Consider the following 21709-nt stretch of genomic DNA (forward strand, 5'->3'; position numbering starts at 1 on the left):
TTTGTTTGTTGTAAAAGCAATATGGTTAAAATTGAAATGTTTAAATGCTGGTTTATTGAATGTTTGCTTGCCAAAAACTGAATGGTTAAAGTTGAAATGTTCAAATTTGTCTAAGATTGATGAGACCTTAGAACTTAGCTTGGTTAATATGGGGCTGTTTTTATTATCTCTTTAACCTGACCCCTCATGCTCTTTCAATGTAAGGTATGGTATTATCATGCTATCAATAATAAGGTGTGCTACATTTCCTTTTAACGTGTTGTTTGAAAGAAAACAAACTTCAAAATTTATAGAATTCATATTTTGTGGATCAGATAATTCATAATTTATACAATTATGATCTATAAAAAAAAATAAGCTTTTGCTAGTTTTGCTTGCATTAATCGGTGAATGAAATGATTTGTTGATGGTTGTTAATAAGTTTAGATGGGTGTTAGATGCCCTTTGGAGAGCATTTGTGTTATATATGACTCCAAACAGAGACATGCCTTATTGTCATGCTTTTAACTTGTATTGTTGTTGCAAGAAAAGCACAAGTTTGTGCAATATATTACCATATTGATGTCTTTATTGTGTTATGCCACCAAATAACAATTATGATTTGCTCTATAGTTTCTATGTCGTGCTTTTAGCCTTTGAGTCGTATATGAATTCTAAATAAGAATTAGAAGAGAATTCTTGTGTTAACTTATTTTCTCTTCATTTTCTGTTAAAATGTAAGTGACTGCCATTTTTTGTGCAATTTTGGGCTTTTTGTACATTGAACTTTATTGGCTATTCGCAAATTACCTAGTTTTACCTATACTTGTAAATTAAATTGATATTGATAATTCTAGTTTTACCTATATCTGTAGTGCATGGTGACTCATGAAACTTCCGCATCTGTCTTTTCAATATTTTTGTCTGATTTTGTATATCTGATTGCATTTTTGCAGGTGATTTTTACACAAGGGCATGCCATTCTTGCACTTCCTAAAAAATAACTGCACTACTATTGGAGGTACCTAACCTTACTTCTGAAACTCTTGCATCCTTGTTTCGCCATCACATCATTTCTTTGTTGTTTTGACTTGTTTTCTTCATTTATCGGGACTATGTTTGGGAATAAAAGATACCTAGCAATCGTTCTTCTACTTTTTTTCTTTCATCTATGATAAAACAAATGTTTTATCCAATTGCCAATTTGGATTTTGGAGATAAAATGCGTTAAGAAACCTTCTTGATGGGTTAAATTTTTCCTTTTTAATAATTGTTAAGTGTACTGATTGTATTTGTTATGTAATCATTATTGTGTTTAGTTGCAACTTCCTTCATTTTGACGTGTTATGTTCAGTAGTTATGGAGGAAGTGTTATCACTCGCTTTCACACCAACTTTGGGATGATATTCTTGCTGCTAACTGCAATGAAGTTGTTCCCTTTGTTACAAGTTATTTTTCTTTCAAGATTCTATTTTTAACATATTGGTTTTAGGAATTTAATAACGTAATTGAGGATGTTTTTTTATGTATGTATAAATAAGCTTGAAGTCTGATAATTATAGTTTTTGTTGTTTTTTTTTCTAATGGTTGTATAGTTGCATTTTTATAGATATAATATAATTGGTTTACTTGAAACATAATTTGATTTATATGCAATTTTTAATTTTTATATTGTTTCTAATATATAATATATGAGAGCTTCCTTCAATCCAAATAAAGTGGCAAAAAGGGAAATATAATATAAAATGATTTTGAATATAATTTACAATTTCCGACCCAATTTCCGACCAATATATGTCGGTAAGTGATTTAGATTAATATTTCAAAAAATAGATCACCGACACAAATTGGTCGGTGATTTTGTCGGAGAGTCCGACGGAAATCACCTACTAAAAGTAGTCGGAATTTCCGACACAAAATACCAACTGAAAATTGTGTCAGTGATTTCTTGTGTCGGTAAAAAATTATCACAACGGCTTACCTACGAGGTCAACGCCAACACATCAATATTTGTCGGTCTTCTGTCGGTGATCACGATCACCGACGCAAATAAGCTAATCACCGACGGATTTTTGTGTAGGTGATAGCGATTTTTCTTGTAGTGATGCCACAATTGATGAAAATGTTATCGATAACATATCTATTGATGATGAAAATTTGAACTCCTCACATGTTGATGAAATTTTGCCTGAGAATATAGTTGTTAATGATGAGAATTTGAATCATGTGAACATTATCGATGAAGATTTAATGGATAATCTTAAGAATATAGTTAGAGATAAACCTTTGGATGAAAATATGGATATGAATGGAGAAAATTTAAATGACTTAATTGATCCTGTAAATTGGGAGATTAATATGCCTCAAAGAAAAATTGATTTTTTAGTAGACAAGGGGCCGATAATAGTTATAGATGAAGTGTATCCTACTAATGAACAAAATAGATGTTTTAGTAATAAACACTACATTCTATCTCTACGGAATGGAGAAAAACTTGATAGATCATAACTAGCTACTCCCAGAAGAAAGATAAGGTGTTTTGCTTTTGTTGTGTGTTGTTCAAAAGAGAAAGAATAATGTCAAGTCCTTTAACAACAAGAACTATTAGATATAGTGAGTGGAAAAATATTTATTCTAGTCTTAATGAGTATGAAATGAGCATTGATCACCTTAATAGTATAATAGATTGGATGGAGGCAGAAACAAGGATAAAGAAAAAATTGACAATTTATTCTTCTAATCAAAATGCTATCAAGAAAGAGAAAAAGTTTTCCGAGAAGTTTTCAAAAGAATTATATGTGTTGTGAAAACCCTTGCTAGTAGTAATTTGACGTTTCATGGAAGTAATGAGAAACTTGATCATGATAACAGTGAAAATTTCACTACAAGAATAAAGGGTTCTAAATTATATATATTCAACCCTCGAAATAAATTAAAATAGCATCAATTGCATCCCTATGAGCATAAAAAATTTATAAGTGAAGTATTAGTTCATTTTTAATTTTCTTATGTTCACAGCAATGTAGTTGATGCTATTACATAATCTTCCTCTAACTTTACTCATAGTGTTCAAATGTTGTCTTCTTCCCCTGCATTTGTCAAAGGTAAAATGACATAAAATCAACAAAATGTTTCAAAAGCATTTAATTGAATCTATAACAAGAGTAACCAATTCTTTACAAGCTATAAATAGTGACTTTAACCACACTATATCGAGAACATACTAGGTTTGTCAAATTTTTGCTTGCAACTCCCTTTGCTGCAAACGTTGCAATTCAAATGCAAGACATAAATCTTAAATAACCTAACTAGAGCAGCAATCTAAATTTTGTTGAAATAATAAACTTATAATTAATAGTCTTTAATTTAGTTCAGTGTATTATCCATGAGTAATTTCTGTATTTATCAAGAGTTGTATTGTTTCACAAAGAGTCATGTGTATTTATAGAGAGTTATTGTTGTTTACTAAGAGTCATGTCTGTAATCTATAAATAGCTATCAATACAAGTAGTAAGGCAACAGAATTTTCTTCCAGCAATTTTACTCTTCCTCTGTACATCTGAAAGTTTATTTATTTGATCCAACAAATTTATCTTGTGACACAATGACTTGCTATATTGAAGATAATGAAAACATCATCCATTATCCAACAAAAGTCTAGCAGAATAGCTATTTAGAATTTGACCATTGAGTTTTAACAACCTCAAAAAGGAAAACACAAGCTAGAGAACAACTATTTCAGCTGTTGGAAATTCAAGGAGCAGTTGTTGCAAATTCAATATTTCCATTGCCACAAACATCTGGTATTTATCTAAAATAAACCTAACATTAAATTTTTGCCAACACCTTTAAAGAATTTTTCTCTATAGAATCATAGTTAGTAAAAAAGTTAATATAGAACTCAAATAGTCAAAGGAAAAAAATAGAGCCATAGATTAGCATTAACAATTACCACAAAACAATGTAATACATTGCCAACAAATATTGTCTCTGAACCATTAGTACAAAACTCAGGATAAACTGGAATGAATTGCTGCACATCAATAAAGGAAAGAAGTTACTCTTCACAATTACAACACTCCATAATCAAAACTTTTTGAGTATGTTATTGCCGATCAAAAAGGAACCTCTACATACAAAATCCATTAATTGAAAATCATAAGAGGGACAAAGCATATGGATCAATGGAGAGAAAATTTGAACCAAGAATTGAGGAGAGTGAGACATGCTTCCACACAGTGAAATCTAAGACAATAGAAAGGTAAAAATATGTTGAAGGAGGAACAAAAGAAGAAAATAATAGTGTTAAAAGCATATGAAGTTTGTTCATCTCTCAGCAGCAACGAGTCTGAGAACGGTCCCTAGATGGTGGACCAGAGATCCTTATACCAATAATCTACTGCTAGTATAAGGTGAATTCGAGGCTCAAGCAGAGGCGGCAGCAAAGGCGGAGGCAGAGCCAAGGCGGAGGCGGAGGTGGAAACTTTGCCTCCATAAATTTTGGAAATAATAATAATGAGCGGAATTTTGTTTAAGTTACTGAAAAATGCAATACTTGATCACTAAAGGTATTCCGATCATTAAAATTATAAAAACTAATGCTTTTAATGATGGCTTACTGTACACTCATTAAGTTTTGGTCAATACTACTTGTTTTTCTTGTAGTGTTTCTTGAGTATAATTCGAATGATTGCTAATTTAATTGCAATAATGGAATAGCACCTTAGCCTATTCTGAAAAAAGAGATTCGTGTCTATTATCTTAGTCATAATATTCAAAACGAGCTAATACTTTTGTTAGCGAGTGAGATTAAGAGCAAAATTCTTTCTATTGTTAAAGAGTCAAAATATTTTTCAGTTATGCTTGATTGTACTCCCGATATTGGTCACGAAGAACAAATGAGTGTTATACTGGGATGTGTTAATGTTTCCACGACTCCAATAACAGTAGAAGAGTTTTTTATTGGATTTTTGAAAGTCATTGAAACAACAAGGGATGCAATTTTCCTTGAACTTAAAGATGTTATTGGAAATTGAAACTTTTTAGTGATATGCGAGGACAAGGCTATGACAATGGTTCTAATATAAAAGGACAATACAAAGGTGTAAGTAGTAGGGTACTAAAAGAGTATCCTAGAGCATTTTACTCTACATGGGGTTGTCATTCTCTTAATCTTGCACTTTTTGATATGGCCATGAGTTCTGTTCAAGCTAAATCATTTTTTGGAGTGATAGAAAGGATTTATAAATTATTCTCAGGTTGAACAAAGCAATGGCAGGTACTTAAATCTTATGTGAAAGATCAGAATAGCAAAGGGCTTACATTAAATCCATTGTAGAACATTGGAGGAAATAAGATTTCAAGATCCTCATATAAGAAATGCATTACTTTATTTAGTAGACATGGTGCTGAAGCAACTACAACAAGTGATGTAAGTTCTTTAGCAAATTATGAACTTTAAAATATGATTTTCTTGTTGGCATGGTTATTTGGTTCGAAATTCTACAGAAAGCGAATAAAGTTAGCAAGAATCTCCAAAGTAAGGATATGAATATTAAGGCATGTATTAATCTCATGCAAGGTCGCATTCTTTTTTTCGAAGAGTACATAAATAGTGGATTTGAACTTGCAAAATGTGAAGCTAAGAAGATTGTGTTAGAAATGGAAGTTGAATCCACTTTTCTTGAAACTCGTGTTGGTCTTAAACGTTTTTTGATGAGAATACAAGAGATGAAACAATCCAAGTTGCTTAAGAATCTTTTCGAGTCGATTACTTTTTAAATATAATTAATAATTCTCTTTCTTCGCTAAATACAAGATTTTAGTAATTCAAAAAATATGAAGATGTTTTTGAGTTCTTATTTAACTTGAGCAACTTGAAAGCTACAGAGGATGAGAGAATACAGCATGGTTGTTCTACACTAGAGATTTTTTTTGAAATATGGAAATGATTTAGATATTGATGGACTTGAATTATTTTGAGAATTGCAATTGAAGTGTTAAGATACATCAAGAATTTGCATCTTGCTTTTTCTAATACCTAGGGTTGCTTACGGTATTACATTGACTATACTAGTTACAGTAGCTACTACCGAAAGAAGTTTCTTCAAGGTAAAGTTAATAAAGAATTATCTTCAATCAACTATGTCGTATGAGAGATTGAATGAAATTAGATTACTGAAATTAAGAACAACAATCTCACAATAGGAAATAATGCTAGCCTTTGATTAATCCTTAATCGATAGGGGAAATTAGCTACGCATAGTCATGAATCGACTATGATAGCTTACAAAGACAAAAATGGTGAATGTAAAGGAAAAATGGAAAATGATGCTAAAGCTAACAAAAACCCTATCAAGGAAAATAAAATTGTCTATTAAAAAAAGTATCCCCCAAAGACAATAGAGGAATTCCTTTATAGTGTTGATCACAAAATCCTCAATCTTCTGAGTTCCTTCCTTGATTTCAGGGATTTCATTCGTTCAAAATATGTTGTTGAGACTGTGGAGATAAGTTAGTTTCTGATTCAGCTGACACTACACCATAGATTGCCTATAGCAACCAATTTTCAGAAATTGTTACCGTAAATCGTTGCATTACGAAATGTTTTTTTATTGCTGTTGTTTATGTAAATCAAATGCAACGGATATCTATGAAGTGTTGACTTTGATGTAGTTTTAATTGTTCAATTTGAACTAAGGCAACAGTAATATGATATATCCGACATGTCGTTGCTATTTTAACTTGATAAGTAGATAAAGCAACGATGTACCATGTAAAAGTATTATTCTGTTGTTGCATTTAATAAAAATACAATCATTATACCTAATTAATTTGATAAATTTAATTTCAACACTTGTTATTTAGAGATTCTATATCTAGTTTGTAAATAATTGCATTCATTGACTAAAAACAGTGTAATAAAATTTCTTATATAGTCATAAAAAAACTAATAAAAAACAACTGAAATTAAATTATATACCAATTAATTAATATATTAAGAACCGGTCAAAAAATAATATTCATACTTCTCACTAAAAAATTCTACCAAATTAACACCTCTAACGTTTATAGCCGAATCAATTTTACCTCTAACGTCTAATATTATGCAATTTTACCACCAATGTTGGCAGCCAAGAGCAATTTTACAGTAACATTGACAAGTTAGGTCAATTTAAGAAACAATTTATCAAATTATCTTTCTCGATCATGAATCTTGTCATCTACAATTTACATGTGCGTCATTTTATCACTAATTAGTAACAGGTCACATACATATTATTAAATTGAAAATAAAATAAAAAATATCCTGTATTTTATACGAGATGGACAAAAAAATTCAAATATTTCACCGAATTTAAAAATTTTAATTTTCAATTCTATTATTAAATCCTAAAAAATATGAAATCTTTTTTTAGAATTAACACACGTGCAATTGGTGCAGAATAATGAAGAAAATATTTGCATTTAATAATAATGTTTAAAATTGACCCAACTTGTTAACGTTAGGAGTAAAATTGCTCTTCACTACTAATGTTAGGGATAAAATTGCACAATTTTAAACGTTAAGATAAAATTGCTTCTGGATGTACAGTATTTTTGAACCTTATCTTTAAAAACTATTTACTCGAAGTTTTAGTATTCCCGTGAAAGGGTTTTAGTTCACCAAATGTAAATTTCATCTCCCTCCAAATGTAATTATTCAACTTTCCTCTCTTTTGATTTCCCCCAAAAAGAATACACCAAACCATTTCTCACTTTTCTGTACCTTTTCAGTTCTGTGTGTCTTTTCCATTTCTATTTCAGAATCCTTCGTCTTCACCAAAGGCTTCCCCTTTGCAAACCCTCCATCTCCACGGTGGATCCCTAACCCTCCTTCATCTTCACGATCGATCCATCCTTTTCATCTTCACCAAAGGTTTTCGTAGTAAACCCTCCATCTTCACGGTAGATCCCTTTGATAACCGATAAACCCTACTCCATCTTCACCACATTAGGATTTCCCTATTTGAGAAAATTTCAATTTGCAATCAGATGCAACCGAATCAACGCTAAAAAACCCTCCTCAATCTTCACGGTCAATTCCTTTGATAACCGACAACCCTACTCTATCTTCACCAATGCACGATTTCCCTATTTGACAAAGTTCCAATTTGCAATCAGACTCCGCCACCGAGACAAGGCAAAAATAGCAGCCTCCACCAGTCTTCTCTGCTCTCAGTGATTCCATTTACCATTGCTCAGTGGAGATCCCCTGGCAAGTCTCTAGTGCTAGTTAACGAGTACGTTGTCTCCTCTTTTCTCTTTACTCTTTAGATTGCTTTTCTTAATTTTTTTTTTTCACTCTGTTATTCCACTTGCTAGGAAAAAGAGGCTGGACGAAATATTTCTTGAAAGGTTCCAGCAATACAACCGAACATTTATACAGTCATGGATTTTGCAAGGTTAGCTGGGTTCTTCAATATGTATTTATGGTTTTGGAAATGTATATATACCTGCCATGTTGGTCACTACCTTAGTTTTTTTTTTTTGAAAAAAGTCACTACCTTAGTTAGTAATACTACTATTGCCTGTATTTGAATTTGTCTTGATGGTGTAATTGGACGTATGTAATAATGTCATCTTGAGCCACTTTCTGGTCTAAATTTCTTACTTTTCCTTCATCATCAGAAGTAATAGCTTAAAACAATGTTTGACTTTACGTGTTCACTTAGTTGTTGTGTGCATCCTTATATAGGGAAAGTATTTGTGAATGGGAAGGTGGTGAACAAAGTAGGCACACCTATTTCTGAGAAAGCTATTATAGAGATAAAGGCTGAAGTTCCAAAATATGTAAGTAGGTGATTTACTGCATTGTAATTGGCAGTGTAATGTCCAAACATTTGTTTCTTAGTTGTTGGTTTCTTAGTGTTGGTTGATGTTATTTACTCACTAACTTTTTCATCAGCTAGCAGACAAAGTTCACCGAGATGAACGTGTTAGTGTGGTAGAAAGGACAAATTTAAGAGTTGCTTAATCCAAATACCATTATGTATGTAGGCTTCCTCTTTCTAATCCAAATACCATTATTTACATTATTATTTTAACATTCTTGTTGTGATTTTTGCAGCTGAAGCAGTCCTTAGCCACTGAAAGAATAATTTTGCTGGTTTATTATTGAGATACCATCTCGGTGATCTTTTGCTGTTTGTTGAGTTGATGCAGTAGAAGCAGAGTTGAGTTGATGCAGTATGCTTCTTCCCTTGCAGGCTTTGCATGAAGCTTTAATAAGATAAGAAGAGCTTCTTGCATATATGGATAGACAAAAGGAAGCCAGATATAAGGTGACTTGAAATCTTTTTTTTTATCTCAATTCTGGGACAGATTAATGTTGAAAAAATTATCCTTATAAATCAATTCAAATTGTCTTATGTCCATTTCAGAAAAGAGATTTTGCTGGTGAAGAATAGCTTTCTATATAGGGGTCAGATTTGACGTTGTGATTATTTACCCTAATATAAATTAACTATTATACACCGATTTTTCTTTCTTATTTCAAATTTCGTCGGTGATTATGGATGGACCTTATCTCAGAATTTTTTATGATAAACGAATAAGAAAACAAAACCTCCATTGATGATGAATTGAATTACACAAAAGGAAAGAAAGAATTAGAAAGCAGTAGAGAAAAGAAGAGATGAATAAAAGTTATGATCTTAACTTCATAAATAACTCGTTTATATAGCTGTAGAAGAGAAGAGAAGAAAACTAGCTAACTGATTAAGAATCTAAAGAACAGACTTTTGTAAAATATGTTGCTTATGGTCAATCCTAAGGTCCTTCCCTTATAGAAATACTTTAACTGGCTTAATAAGGTCTTGATTATCACAGGTCTTGATTGTTACTCCAAAAATATGAATCAGTCAGGAATTAGATTATTCGATTTTAGGTAGAATTGGAGTTATGTGGTAGGTATTTCTAAGTGGTCAGATTTGAGAGGTGGGAAGAATTTAAGCTATGTTGTTACTGCTCTCTGCTCTTAAAAGAGTTGGAGAGGGAATTTGATATTCTAGTTGGGATTTTCTTCTTGTTTCATATAATGGTGACATTGAATTTTTAGGGTCACAAATAAACTGAAGGCCTAGTCCTGGATAATTTCAATCATGAAGGACACCAATTGAATCCAATTTTATTATAAAATTGCAATGTGGAAAATTTTCTTTCAAATTTTAGTAATTGCACGATTTGAAGAGGTTTATCTCTCAACCGTTGAGTTTTGAAAATGCATGATTTGCTTCAAGCAAATGGGTTGAGAAATTGTTCATCAGGAATATCATGAATAGCCTGGACAACAAAGCTGAATGTGGCTTCATGATGATTTTATCTATCTCATCATGAATGATATAGTAAGTAACATACAATCTATATAATCGGTTATTCTACTAATATTTTTCTAATTTTGTATGTGGTGTTTCAAGTAACGGAAATTTATGAAAAATTGAGTGCCAAAGCCTTCATGGAGATGAAGAAGCTAAAGATTGCTCATGTTTCACTATGGTAATTTACTTAACAAATTTATTATCAAAAGGAATTTAAAATGTGGGTCAAAATATTAATGCTAAAGAATAATTAATGCATGTTGAAATTAAAAACATCAGAGGCTCAGTACACATTAAACATAAATAGAAAAAATATCAGAGGCTCAGTACACATGACGGACACATGGTTTTCTTATTTTTATTTCCTCGTAAATTTCTTTCTTTTTCATGTAATATCAGGTTTTTAAACATTTAATTGTAAGTTGCGATGTCGTACCTTGTCCGAGAGAATCTGTTTATTGGCAACATTGGTGACACAGCAGAGATTCTTCAAAATGGTAGCACTGAGGTCACACATATTTTATCAGTTTTGAACTCCCCATCAATATCATTTTTTGGTGAATGGCGAAGTGCTTTGACCATCCCTGTTAAGGAGATTAAGAAGGTATATGTTGGTAGTTCAGATGAGTCAGCTTGCACGGAAGATTTAGACGCTGGGTCAAAGAGTTCTTTATCGCCTGGTAAGCTTTTATACTCATTGGAGTATGCAGGCAAGGATTTGAAGCTGGTGGGGATGGCAGTGCCAATTAAAGACATGGAAAGTGAGGATTTATTGGATTATTTGGATGTATGTTTGGATTTCATTGCTCGGAGTAGAAAAGAGGGTTCTGTTCTCGTGCATTGCTTTGCCGGTGTGTCAAGAAGTTATTATATCATGATTTGTAGCATGTTTTTTAAACGGAGAGCCTATTGGATACTTGATAACAAACAGAAGGCATTGGGTAAAAGTAAACAAAAGTTGACAATTTAACCACCAGCTTCTAAAATTTGTACTAAAGTCTAGGTTTCTAAGGAAAAATGAAAATTCCAGTTTTTGATAGCTTTGAGGTGCTTATACCTGAATTTTTTTTTTCTTTATTTACATTTTTACTAACCTACAATAGGTCAAATTGGATGATTTATAAATAAATAATGAAGCATATTAGAAAAGTTTAATATAAGTTAAAACATACATGTATGTAAATTGAAATCTGCATATGTATAAATTCAGAACTGCTTATAGATGTTTCATGTTCTTATAATTGTTCATTGACTGCATATATTTTTTTTCTATTTATGTTTAATGTGTACTGAGCCTCTGATGTTTTTAATTTCAACATGCTAAGGAATTAATGCATGCTGAGGAATTTACTTAAAGGATAACTTAATAAAAGAGAAGTTAAGTGTTGATTGATCAAAGTCTTTTGTCTGTAATCTTTACCAACTTCTTCCTCTTTTTTTAGCCGCCTAACATCGAAATCAAATCATCCATCCCTTCACAGCTCTTAGGTCGGAATTGATTTTAGGTTGTTGATTAGAGAATCCATAGAGTATAGGGTCTTATTATCATCGACAGGTTGACGGAGGCTTCCCGGATTCCAGTCAAATAGAATCAACAAGGTAACCTCTCATTCTTCTTATTTGAGAAGTTTCATACATTTGATAAGCTTGAGAATTAATTTTTAGTTTCAAGGGAGTGTTGGTCTATAGAAGTGTTTTCTAGGAAGTATGTAACATGCAATGCAGAACCTCATATAAGGTTATGGACAATTTACAATGAAGAGACTGACTGAGACTCTTTGTGTAATGAAAGCGCAATTTTAAATTTCAAATTTTGCTTCAGAAGGTGTGTTCTTGATCAATTTTTACTCTGATAGTTGCATCTTGTAGGTTTTGTTTTAATACATTTGGGATACTTTAGCATTACTTTAACTGTTTCATGCAAGTGATGTTTCTTGGATGCTGATACTTTTATGCAAATGTGTTAAAAATTGTAACACCTTAACTTAAACAACCTTACTTAAAAGATGCTCTGGTGCAAGCATTTATGGCTTTATGGGCAGTTATTAATTCAAATAAGGTTATATTGAGCTAAGGACCTAGTTGCTTAGGCTGGGTCTAAAGTTAGATTCTTAATAGGTCCTGCACCATAAACACATTTGATTTGATTTTAAAAGGGTTTCGTTTTTCCTACCTGCCTATTAGTTTGCAAATAGTTTGTAATACGACCACTATGGTAGTGTTTGTCTAGAATTTTTTTGTTTAACTGTTTGCACTTTATTTAAATTAGAATTTTTTTGTTTTCTTGTGCCCGTGATATTTGTTGGTTTTCTTGATGAAGTACTCAGAGGCTCGTCATCTCATGGTCGTGAATATCTAGTTGGTAGGATAGGCCCCATGAAGAAAACAAAAGTTTATAGGAGCACCGAATCTTCAACTCCTAAGAGCAAGAGCCCCCCATGTTTGAAGATGCAAAAGAGCAATTCAAAATGGAAATCAAGGACGAAGTGAAGAAGGAGATTAGAGAGGAAGTGAAGAATGAAGTATCAACTCATCTTGAATTTCTTGTACAGAAGTTGAGCCTTATAATTCCATCACTCAATCTAAATTTGGATGGTGTTCTTTCTACAGTTTGTTTAAATGAACGCGACAGTTGATTAAGATTTGAGATTTTATTATTTAGGTACTGTTGGATGTGATATTTATGTACTTTTGGATTGCTTGTGGATGATTATTTAAACAGGCGTTGCTTTTTGGATTACAACTATCATTGCCTATGTTACAAAATCGTTGCCTTCAGTTTTAATATTGTTGCCATTATGTTACAAAGCGTTGCATATTAAGAGAAATATTGTTGCTATAAATTAAATTTGTTACCTATACTATAAAACTCTGTTGCTATAGCTAAAAAAATCCATTGATTTAGGAAAATAATTGTTGCCTTAGACAATTAAAGTCGTTGCATTAGTATAATAATAGGTGTTGCTAAAGGTTAGAATGTCGTTGCTTTAAGTATAAAATACCATTACTTTAGTACCCGAAATAGTGTTGCCAATGGATTAAACCGTTGCCTTCTGTTTGAAATAGTGTTGCCTATTCGTATTAATGGCAACGATTAATAAATGTAAAATCGTTGCTTTTTGTTGATGTTTCGTTGCTTTTTAGTTCTATCATTCGATCGTTGCACTTGCTGAAATCTAAAGCAACGATACCTTCTTTGTTGCATTTGAGAACATTTTCGTTGCTTTAAAGAGAAAAGCCAACCGTGAATTAACCAATGAAAATAAATTGATCGAAACCGTTGCCTTATTCCATTTTTGCCCTTAATGTAACAACTTTTGGTGCCTAACGTAACGAATCAGCATCATTGCAACATGCATTCTATGGTGTTGTGTGACTTGGCGGTTTTGAATAAGTCGACCTCCTTAGTCTTGGGCAAGACTAAACCAGTGGCGGCCGCAAAGCTGAACTTTGAGTGAAAAAGGTTCAAAACAGTCCTCCAAGCCTTCTTTTCTTCAATTTGATCCCTGAAAGTGCTTATGCAAGAAAACAAGTAAAACGGTCCCAAAATGACACATAAAAGAGGAAATAACCATAAAAAGGGCCTAGTAAACTTGTCATTTTGGGTGCTTATCACCTGCCTATACGGTCAATCAAGCTCCAATTGCGGAAGTGATCCCTTCTCTGGTATCAAGTGAAGATAACGACAAATTAATCATCAGACCGACTGTAGCAGAAATTCGGGCGACAGTGTTCAGTATGAATAAACACAGTGCACCGGGACCTGATGGGTTTGGGGGAGTTTTCTACCATAATTTTTGGGAAATCATTGGTAAAGACGTCTGTAACATGGTACTCAGTTTCTTTGACAGTGGCTGTATTTTTCCGGGACAAAAGTCAAACTTCATGGCTTTGATTCCTAAATCGGCTGAGGCAAACATAATTGAAAACTACAGACCTATTGTTATAGGAAACTACAATTACAAAATCTTGGCAAAAATTCTATCTGACCAACTGGCGTTAGTGGCGGCTAAGATTGTCTCACAGAATCAATTCGGGTTTATAAAGAACAGGAGCATTCATCACTGCATCGCCACTGCTTCTGAATGAATTAACATGCTAGACAAACACTACTTCGAGGGAAACATGGCCTTGAAAATCGATATCAAGGAAAGAGTTGGAATTCATCTTCGGGATTACGATCGACTTTAGTGGCTCATTTAATCACTTTTTCGATCGGTTTTTAATGTTGCAATTTGGTAGACTTGTGTCTGATCTTTGGAAGTTGGCTAGAACCTCATGTTGTTGGCTCATCTGGTCTTTTCGCAATGCGACTGTGTTAAAAAATGAACGAGAGTGGAATTTCTGCATTAAAAGCTCGCGTGGTCACGACCCTGCTGATATACGGACACTCAGCTTATTAACAATCCCGCTTCGTCCGCCTCTTGCCCTAAACATTACTATGGTGCGATGGATCCCCCCGCCCCGGGGCTGGACTAAGGTAAATACAGATGGATCAGCTCTCGGTGCCCCTGGGGTCGCGGGTGCGGGCGGGATTTTCCGGAACGCAAGGGGATTCTCGAAGGATGTTTTGCCTTTTCAATTCGGGAGACTCACGCATATTTAGCAAAATTAAAAGCGGTGATGTTTGCGGTTGATACCACTTGGGAACGAGAGTGGTCGACTCTTTGGATCGAATCAGACTCGGCCTACGTTTTTGACTTAATTCGTCGCAAATCAAGGGAAGTCCCATGGACGGTCAGACAAGAGTGGATGAAATGCCTATCCCAATGTGCCTTAATGGAGGTTGTCGCTACCCACATCTACCGGGAAGGCAACCGTGCAGTAGTCGCCTTAGCGAATTTTGGAACAACCTGTACCGGGATTCGTTGGTGGAGTTCAGCTCCTGCGTTTTGTGACTCATACATTTTTTATGACTTATGTAATCTTGCACATTTACGTTTTAGATAACTCTCCCTCTAGCTTGTAATTCTATTTTTTGTTCTTTAATATATTCGGGTAGTTGCCTTAACCGAGGACGGGGGTGCCAACCTTGTTGGGATGTCCGAATCCGGCCCTAGGTAGCTACTCTACTTTCATTCAAAAAAAAACTACATTCTTAAGATTATCCATTAAATCTTCATCGATAATGTTCACATTATTCAAATTCTCATCATTAACTACTATATTCTTAAGCAGAATTTCATCAACAAGTGAAGAGTTTAAATTTTCATCATTAATAGATATGTTATCGATAAAATTTTCATCAATTGTGGCATTCTCTACTAAATTTGGCAATATATTAGTAGGTTTCACATACATATTCATGGATTTCATTATAGATTGAGTGAGTTTATCTTGTCTTTCTTTTTTCTTTCTCTTCGAACTTCCAAATTCAAATTTTCTTTTACCCACCATTATATTAACAAAACTTACAAAACAATGATAATTATGATAATAAAAACATGGAATATCAATAGTAATGACTCCACGTAACAACAAGTTCAGATAGCTTATGCGATTACAAAGGATGAGACCGAGTCGAGCTATCATTGGGTCTTGGAGAGGTTGAGAAATTTTATCGGATTTGATGTGAACCCGACAGTTATTTTGACTGATAGAGAGTTGGGGTTGATGAGGTCTGTTAAAGAGGTTTTTCTAGATTCTGCAAACTTGTTATGTACTTGGCATATAAACAAGGATGTAGAAAATAAGGTCTACAAACTCATGGGCGAAGATATGATATTTGCAACGCAATTCAAGAATGGAAGATGGAAAGAAAATAATACAATCCCTAACAGTAGATGAATTTGAGTTTCATGTGGCAAAGATGAAGTATTCAATGAGAATGTTAGGTCATGTGATAGCTTATGTTGAGAAGTTCGTTGTTGCATGGACGAAAAATTTCCTACATTTTGGCAACACAACTACATGTAGAGTGGAGAGTGAACACTCTTCTTTAAAGAAATGGTTGAATTCCTCCACTAGATCCCTCAATACAATTTGGATGAAAGTTCACAACGAAATTGAATTGCAAGTAATCAAGATCAGGTATACGTACCTTTATTCCATTTTGTTACTGTTATTATTATATTTGCATTTATTAATATATATTTTAACTGTTACTACATTTTTATTCGTATCAGGGGTAATCTTAAGTCTTCAAGACAGTGTAAACCTGTATTGCACACCAGATTTCCATTCAACTACCTGACATGCAAAGTGTCCCACTACTGTATAGAGTTGATCAGTGATGAATAGTGCATATGAAAAAGTTCATTCATGAAGTGGATGAACGTTGTGGTCACAAGTTGAGAACCTCTTACCAGATCTCTTGTGCATACGAGTTGAGCCGAGCGAAAAATATCACGTACCCCGGTTAGTATTTCCAGGATACACACATTTTGGAAGAGACTTGTCATTGGTTATTCTGCCACTACTGACACTGTCGGGTATGTTGATGGGACTTCGGATCGGGAATACTTTCACTCTCTTCTTGAGGAGGTCGATAAAAGTGACACAACTTTTATGCACAACATTTCTCAATTTATTCACGATCAACTTCATCCGGACCAAGCTAAATATTGTGAATTGGAAGTCAAAACTGTTGTGTGAGGATGACCGAAGTGGAGCTTATCAACCCAACGTCTGCGGAGTGCGTGGGAGTACCGTGACAGTCTTTGTGGATGTGCTCGGTCTTCTAGTTCATCTCGGAGTCATGGGTGTAGCTCTTCATCATCCGCCCCAGGATATTTACTATTATTTTTAATTTACATACTCATGTTTGGATAGAATCATTGCTTACTTCAAGATAGTTGTGTTCTTTTATTGTTTCCATCCACTTCTTTTAATAGGTTAATGTTTCTTTTATTTTTGTATTCCTTTATTGTTTCCATTCACTTCTTGTTTATTGATTATTTATTTTTAGTATTATTTCCTGTAATATTTTTACTATTATTTTTACAACATTGAATGTTTATTAAGTCTAAAATTATATTATTACAGGTAACGATGGGACTGCAGTTGATATTTCAGATTAAACAAATTCAGATAAAATTGTTGAAATAATTAAGCCGTATATTGAAGCACATCTCGACGTCATTGACGATTGTAATTGCGGGTCCGTGTTGTGACGCACAGAGTATTCAGTGATAAAATTCTAAAGTGAAAAATAAAAAAAGTCTAAAGATAAACTTCACACACAAAGTAGTAGAGATAGAGCCCTAAAAAACAATGTGGATAATGTCCAAAAAATGGATACCAACTTTTCCTAACTCTAATGGTTGAAGATTGTTTCTTTAAATGAAAAATTATAGAATGTTCCTATGTCATGCATTAGAGATGCTCTAAACTTTTTGGTTAGGCTAAAGAAGTTGAGTCCATTAAAAATAGTTTCATATTATTGACATTATATCTATTTGGCTATCTAAATTAAAGTTTTAAAATCAATTAGAACTCTAAACTATTAAAATCATCAATCTAACTAAACAAAAATCATCAATTGAATCTCTGTCCTATACTAAAATCAGAAATTAAGACTATTTGGTTTTGATTGCAATATTCTCTGTATTGGTCCAAAATAAGTTTGAAAAAGAGAGTGTGAAACTATTCAACCAAATGAGTTTCGATAAGACCTTAGTTAATGATTTTTGTTTAGAATAGAGACTCAATTGATAATTTTTGCTAAGTTCAGGGACCCGATTGATGATTTTGATAGTTTAATATCTTAATTAATAGAGAAACCTTAGTTTGAGGAGCCAAATGAGTATTGTACCCCTACTATTTTATCTTATTTTAAATATTATAGTCAAATAAAATAATTTTTTACAAAAGAAAAAATATTAAAAAACCGGAGTCAATTCTGGTCCGGTTGAACATTTAGATCATGGATTAGTCCCAATTTTTGTTGGATTTTGCATTTTCAAGAATCCAATAGATTTGGACTGGAAGTCTGTCTAGTTCCTGGTTCGAGAGATCCGATTGGCTAATCCGGACAGTCTCAGAACACAACACGATTTTGGATGCGAATTAAAAAAAAAAAATCAGTCACCTACTCGCTGATTTGCCAACAAGTCGTCCATGCTGGCGATCTATAGTTAAAAAATCAACCAATCAGATTACCCTGACAAGGATGGAGAAGTTACATTTTCAGTTATCTGGGATTTTGGCGCCCCACTTTCAACCGACCTACAACATTCCTCTATCGTCTCTCTCCCTATATAAAGCCCCCCATTTTACTTTTCCATTTTTGTAATTCCTTACTTTGTTTGATATTCAGAAATCGCAGTCTCTGTTCTTTCTCTTCTAATTTTGAAAGTGAAATGGCTCGTACTAAGCAAACTGCTCGTAAATGCACCGGTGGAAAGGCTCCCAGGAAGCAACTAGCAGCAAAGGTATGTGTTAGATTAGATGCTTAATTGGAGTTAGGAATGGAACTGATTTGGTTAGAGATCTGTTTAATTGCCTTTTTTTAGGGTTTATGTTTCAATACATGTATACTTCTCTATTTATCAATTTCATACAGGTTGCTAGGTTATCGGCTCCTCCAAGTACTATTGGAGGACGACTCAAGAGACCACATCGTTACCGTCCTGGAACAGTGGCTCTCCGGTATGCAGTCGCCTAACTTCAATTATATTCTTCTGTTGTAATTAATCCGATCTGATGGAATCTTTTTGTTTGATGAATTTATCAGAGAAATCAGAAAGTATCAAAAGAGCACTGATCTTTTGATCCGTAAAATGTCATTTCAGAGGCTTGTTCGTGAAATTGCTCAACATTACAAAGTCAGTAATCCAATTTTTGTTATGAATTGTTAAGAAATTGGGGGAAATGAATATTTTTGTTGATTTATGGCAGAATGATTTGAGGTTCCAGAGCCATGCGGTGCTTGCACTTCAGGAGGCTGCGGAGGCTTACTTGGTTTGTGTGTTTGAGGATACTAATCTATGCGCTATTCATGCGAAGCGGGTAACGATAATGCCTAAGGACGTCCAACTTGCTAGGCGGATCCGTAGTGAACGTCTTTAGATTTTCTTTGTGTTTGGTGTTTTGGTTAAGCAACAAAGATAGTTTAGGCAATTGGTTTTATGTTTTTTAGACTTTGTGTTTGTGTTGTATAAAAGTTAAAATGTAATTTCTGCAAAATGTATATTGTTTGTGTTGTATAAAAGTTAAAATGTCATTTCTGCAAAATGTATATTATTTGTATTGTATAAAAGTTACAATGTAATTTTTAATTGATTTCCAACTTAATATAATTTTTTAATTTTGATTTGTCCAATTTTCACGTATATGCAATGGAAATGTCAAGATTCATCATGCCAACTTATGATCATTAAAGGTAAAATTCCAATTTGTGATCATTAAGGGTAAAATTGTTCTTAATTACCAATGTTATAACCAATATGATTAAGTTTTGGACGTATTTAGTTCAAATTGGGCGATGGAGGAGGAATAGACTAGAAAGAATGTCAATAACGGACTATTGTGATGAGATGGATAAAGAATTTTGAACTTAGAAAATAATTTGCAATTAAAGCAAAATTTGTTATTTCATTTTATTACACTTGAATATATTATTAGTAAGTCAACTAGTACAAAAGCGCGCGTGATATATAATGTCGATGAATTATTTTTGAGATTAATAGTTCAATATATTATAATCATAAATTTTCTTATATTTTAAAGAATAAGATTTAGATTGTTGATTTTCTTTAAATAACCATTAAACTTATTATACACATACATTATCATGCATTGTTATTGTATAATTATATAATAGAAATATTTATAGTTTTTTAATATATACTTTGTAAATCAACTTTCGATTTTTTATTGCATAAACCATAATAATTAAATTTAGCACTTTAAAAATCAAAATTTTTTTTTTTTTTTGAGAAATGCTTGTAATTTTATTAGATGAAACATGAAGAAGTACAACAAACAAAATGTAAGGAATAAAACCTCACATCATTACAGACTAAAGTAAATACAATATCCATAAAGAGATAGAAATGACTACAAAGAGCAAAAAGATGCCATAAAAGGCACAAAAAACACAAAACAACAATATATTTCTCGTTAATCCAAATCTGTAGAAAGACATCTGCAATCCAAACTTCATCCTTTAGACCAATACGAACATTCGGATCTGAGTCATTTTTTTTGTTGCACCCACGTAGATTTATTGATCTACGGACAAGATAAACCATTTCCGCTCTTGCTAAATCCGAAAAAAGCATAAACGACAGAATAATAGAGAGCAGATACAATCAGACGGATGAAGAGTTCCGATGATATATAAGAACACAAACTAAAAAGTCAATTAAAAAAACACTTTAAGAAGAAAGATATGAAAAAGAATTAATAGTGTTAATTTTAATTCAAATTAGAAAAATGTATATATAATTATAATTTCTTTTATAATTCTTAGTTTTTTTACTTAAGGTAAATTTTTTTTTTTTTGATCAACAACAAAAGGCTTGTATTAATAGAAACCGAAAGTACCATCATTCATAATACAAGGCAAAACACAAACAGGGAAATCTTTCAATAAGAATTTCCAAATGATTAAGAGAACGAGCCCAAGCCGCTAATTTATATGCAACCGTATTCGCTTGTCGCCTTTCAAACACAAATTCAATAGATCCAAAATCACAGGCCGTCTCAAGCACATCACCAACAATAACCCCCAACCAATTTGTCAATTTTTGTGGGAATTTTAGCAGTTGTATTGCCCAAGACGAATCAGATGCAACGATGATTGTTCGATATCCACAGTCACGAGCAGTTCTTAAAGAAAAGAGAAATAGAAACCATCCCGTTGCAGTCTCTAATTACCATGCCAAAAAAGCCTTCAGATGTTCTAGTCATGAATGACGCATCACAATTTATTTTGTATTGAGTTACCATCCGCGGCACCTAAACATAATCAACTCGGCTATCATGACCTTGTTCCAAATCAGCACGATCAGTTGCTCCATTAACATCTTCCCGCATCCGACCAAAAAAACATTATTCTCCTGCAGATAGGCACCTAACCAAAAAAACATTATTCTCCTGCAGATTTCGTTGTGCAGCGAAATTGTATTCCCTTTCAAAATTGAGCTGCTCCAACTCTCCATAATAAATAGAATTAATATTGCCAACACATCCATTAGGCAAAGAGATAGCACCATTATTATAATAACTTTGGTCCTCAGGATCTCCCACATCATCAATTAAATTCTGTATCTGACACATTTCTAAATTGTAAATATGTTTTTTTTTGTAAGTAAATGTGCTATTTCTAAAAACTCTTATGGCAGATTTCCTTCAAATATCACTAACATGACATGGAACATCTTATAGCTAAATATAAACATTAAAATGTAGTTTTTTATTTTTCTTAT

The 21709-nt window shown here is 33.0% G+C and overlaps 1 protein-coding gene and 1 long non-coding RNA gene across 3 annotated transcripts; both read left to right on the forward strand.

Moving 5' to 3' along the window:
* The first annotated feature begins 7685 nt into the window (after positions 1–7685).
* LOC136224212 (uncharacterized) lies at positions 7686–11446 on the forward strand. 2 transcript variants are annotated; one of them, XR_010686324.1, is made up of 7 exons: positions 7686–8261; positions 8344–8423; positions 8717–8811; positions 8927–9010; positions 9089–9302; positions 10437–10515; positions 10737–11446. It is a non-coding gene; the product is annotated as an uncharacterized lncRNA (long non-coding RNA). The 2 variants fall into 2 exon arrangements; XR_010686325.1 differs by having other exon boundaries at positions 8931–9010.
* Positions 11447–18590: 7144 nt separating this feature from the next.
* Positions 18591–19346, forward strand: LOC136222466 (histone H3.3a-like). The gene is made up of 4 exons (XM_066010246.1): positions 18591–18709; positions 18841–18926; positions 19012–19102; positions 19176–19346. The coding sequence occupies exons 1-4, from the start codon at positions 18638–18640 to the stop codon at positions 19344–19346; spliced, it is 420 nt and encodes a 139-aa protein (XP_065866318.1). The 5' UTR covers positions 18591–18637.
* The last annotated feature ends 2363 nt before the right edge of the window (positions 19347–21709 follow it).

This window comes from Euphorbia lathyris, chromosome 3, assembly GCF_963576675.1.
Source record: "Euphorbia lathyris chromosome 3, ddEupLath1.1, whole genome shotgun sequence".
NCBI lineage: Eukaryota > Viridiplantae > Streptophyta > Magnoliopsida > Malpighiales > Euphorbiaceae > Euphorbia > Euphorbia lathyris.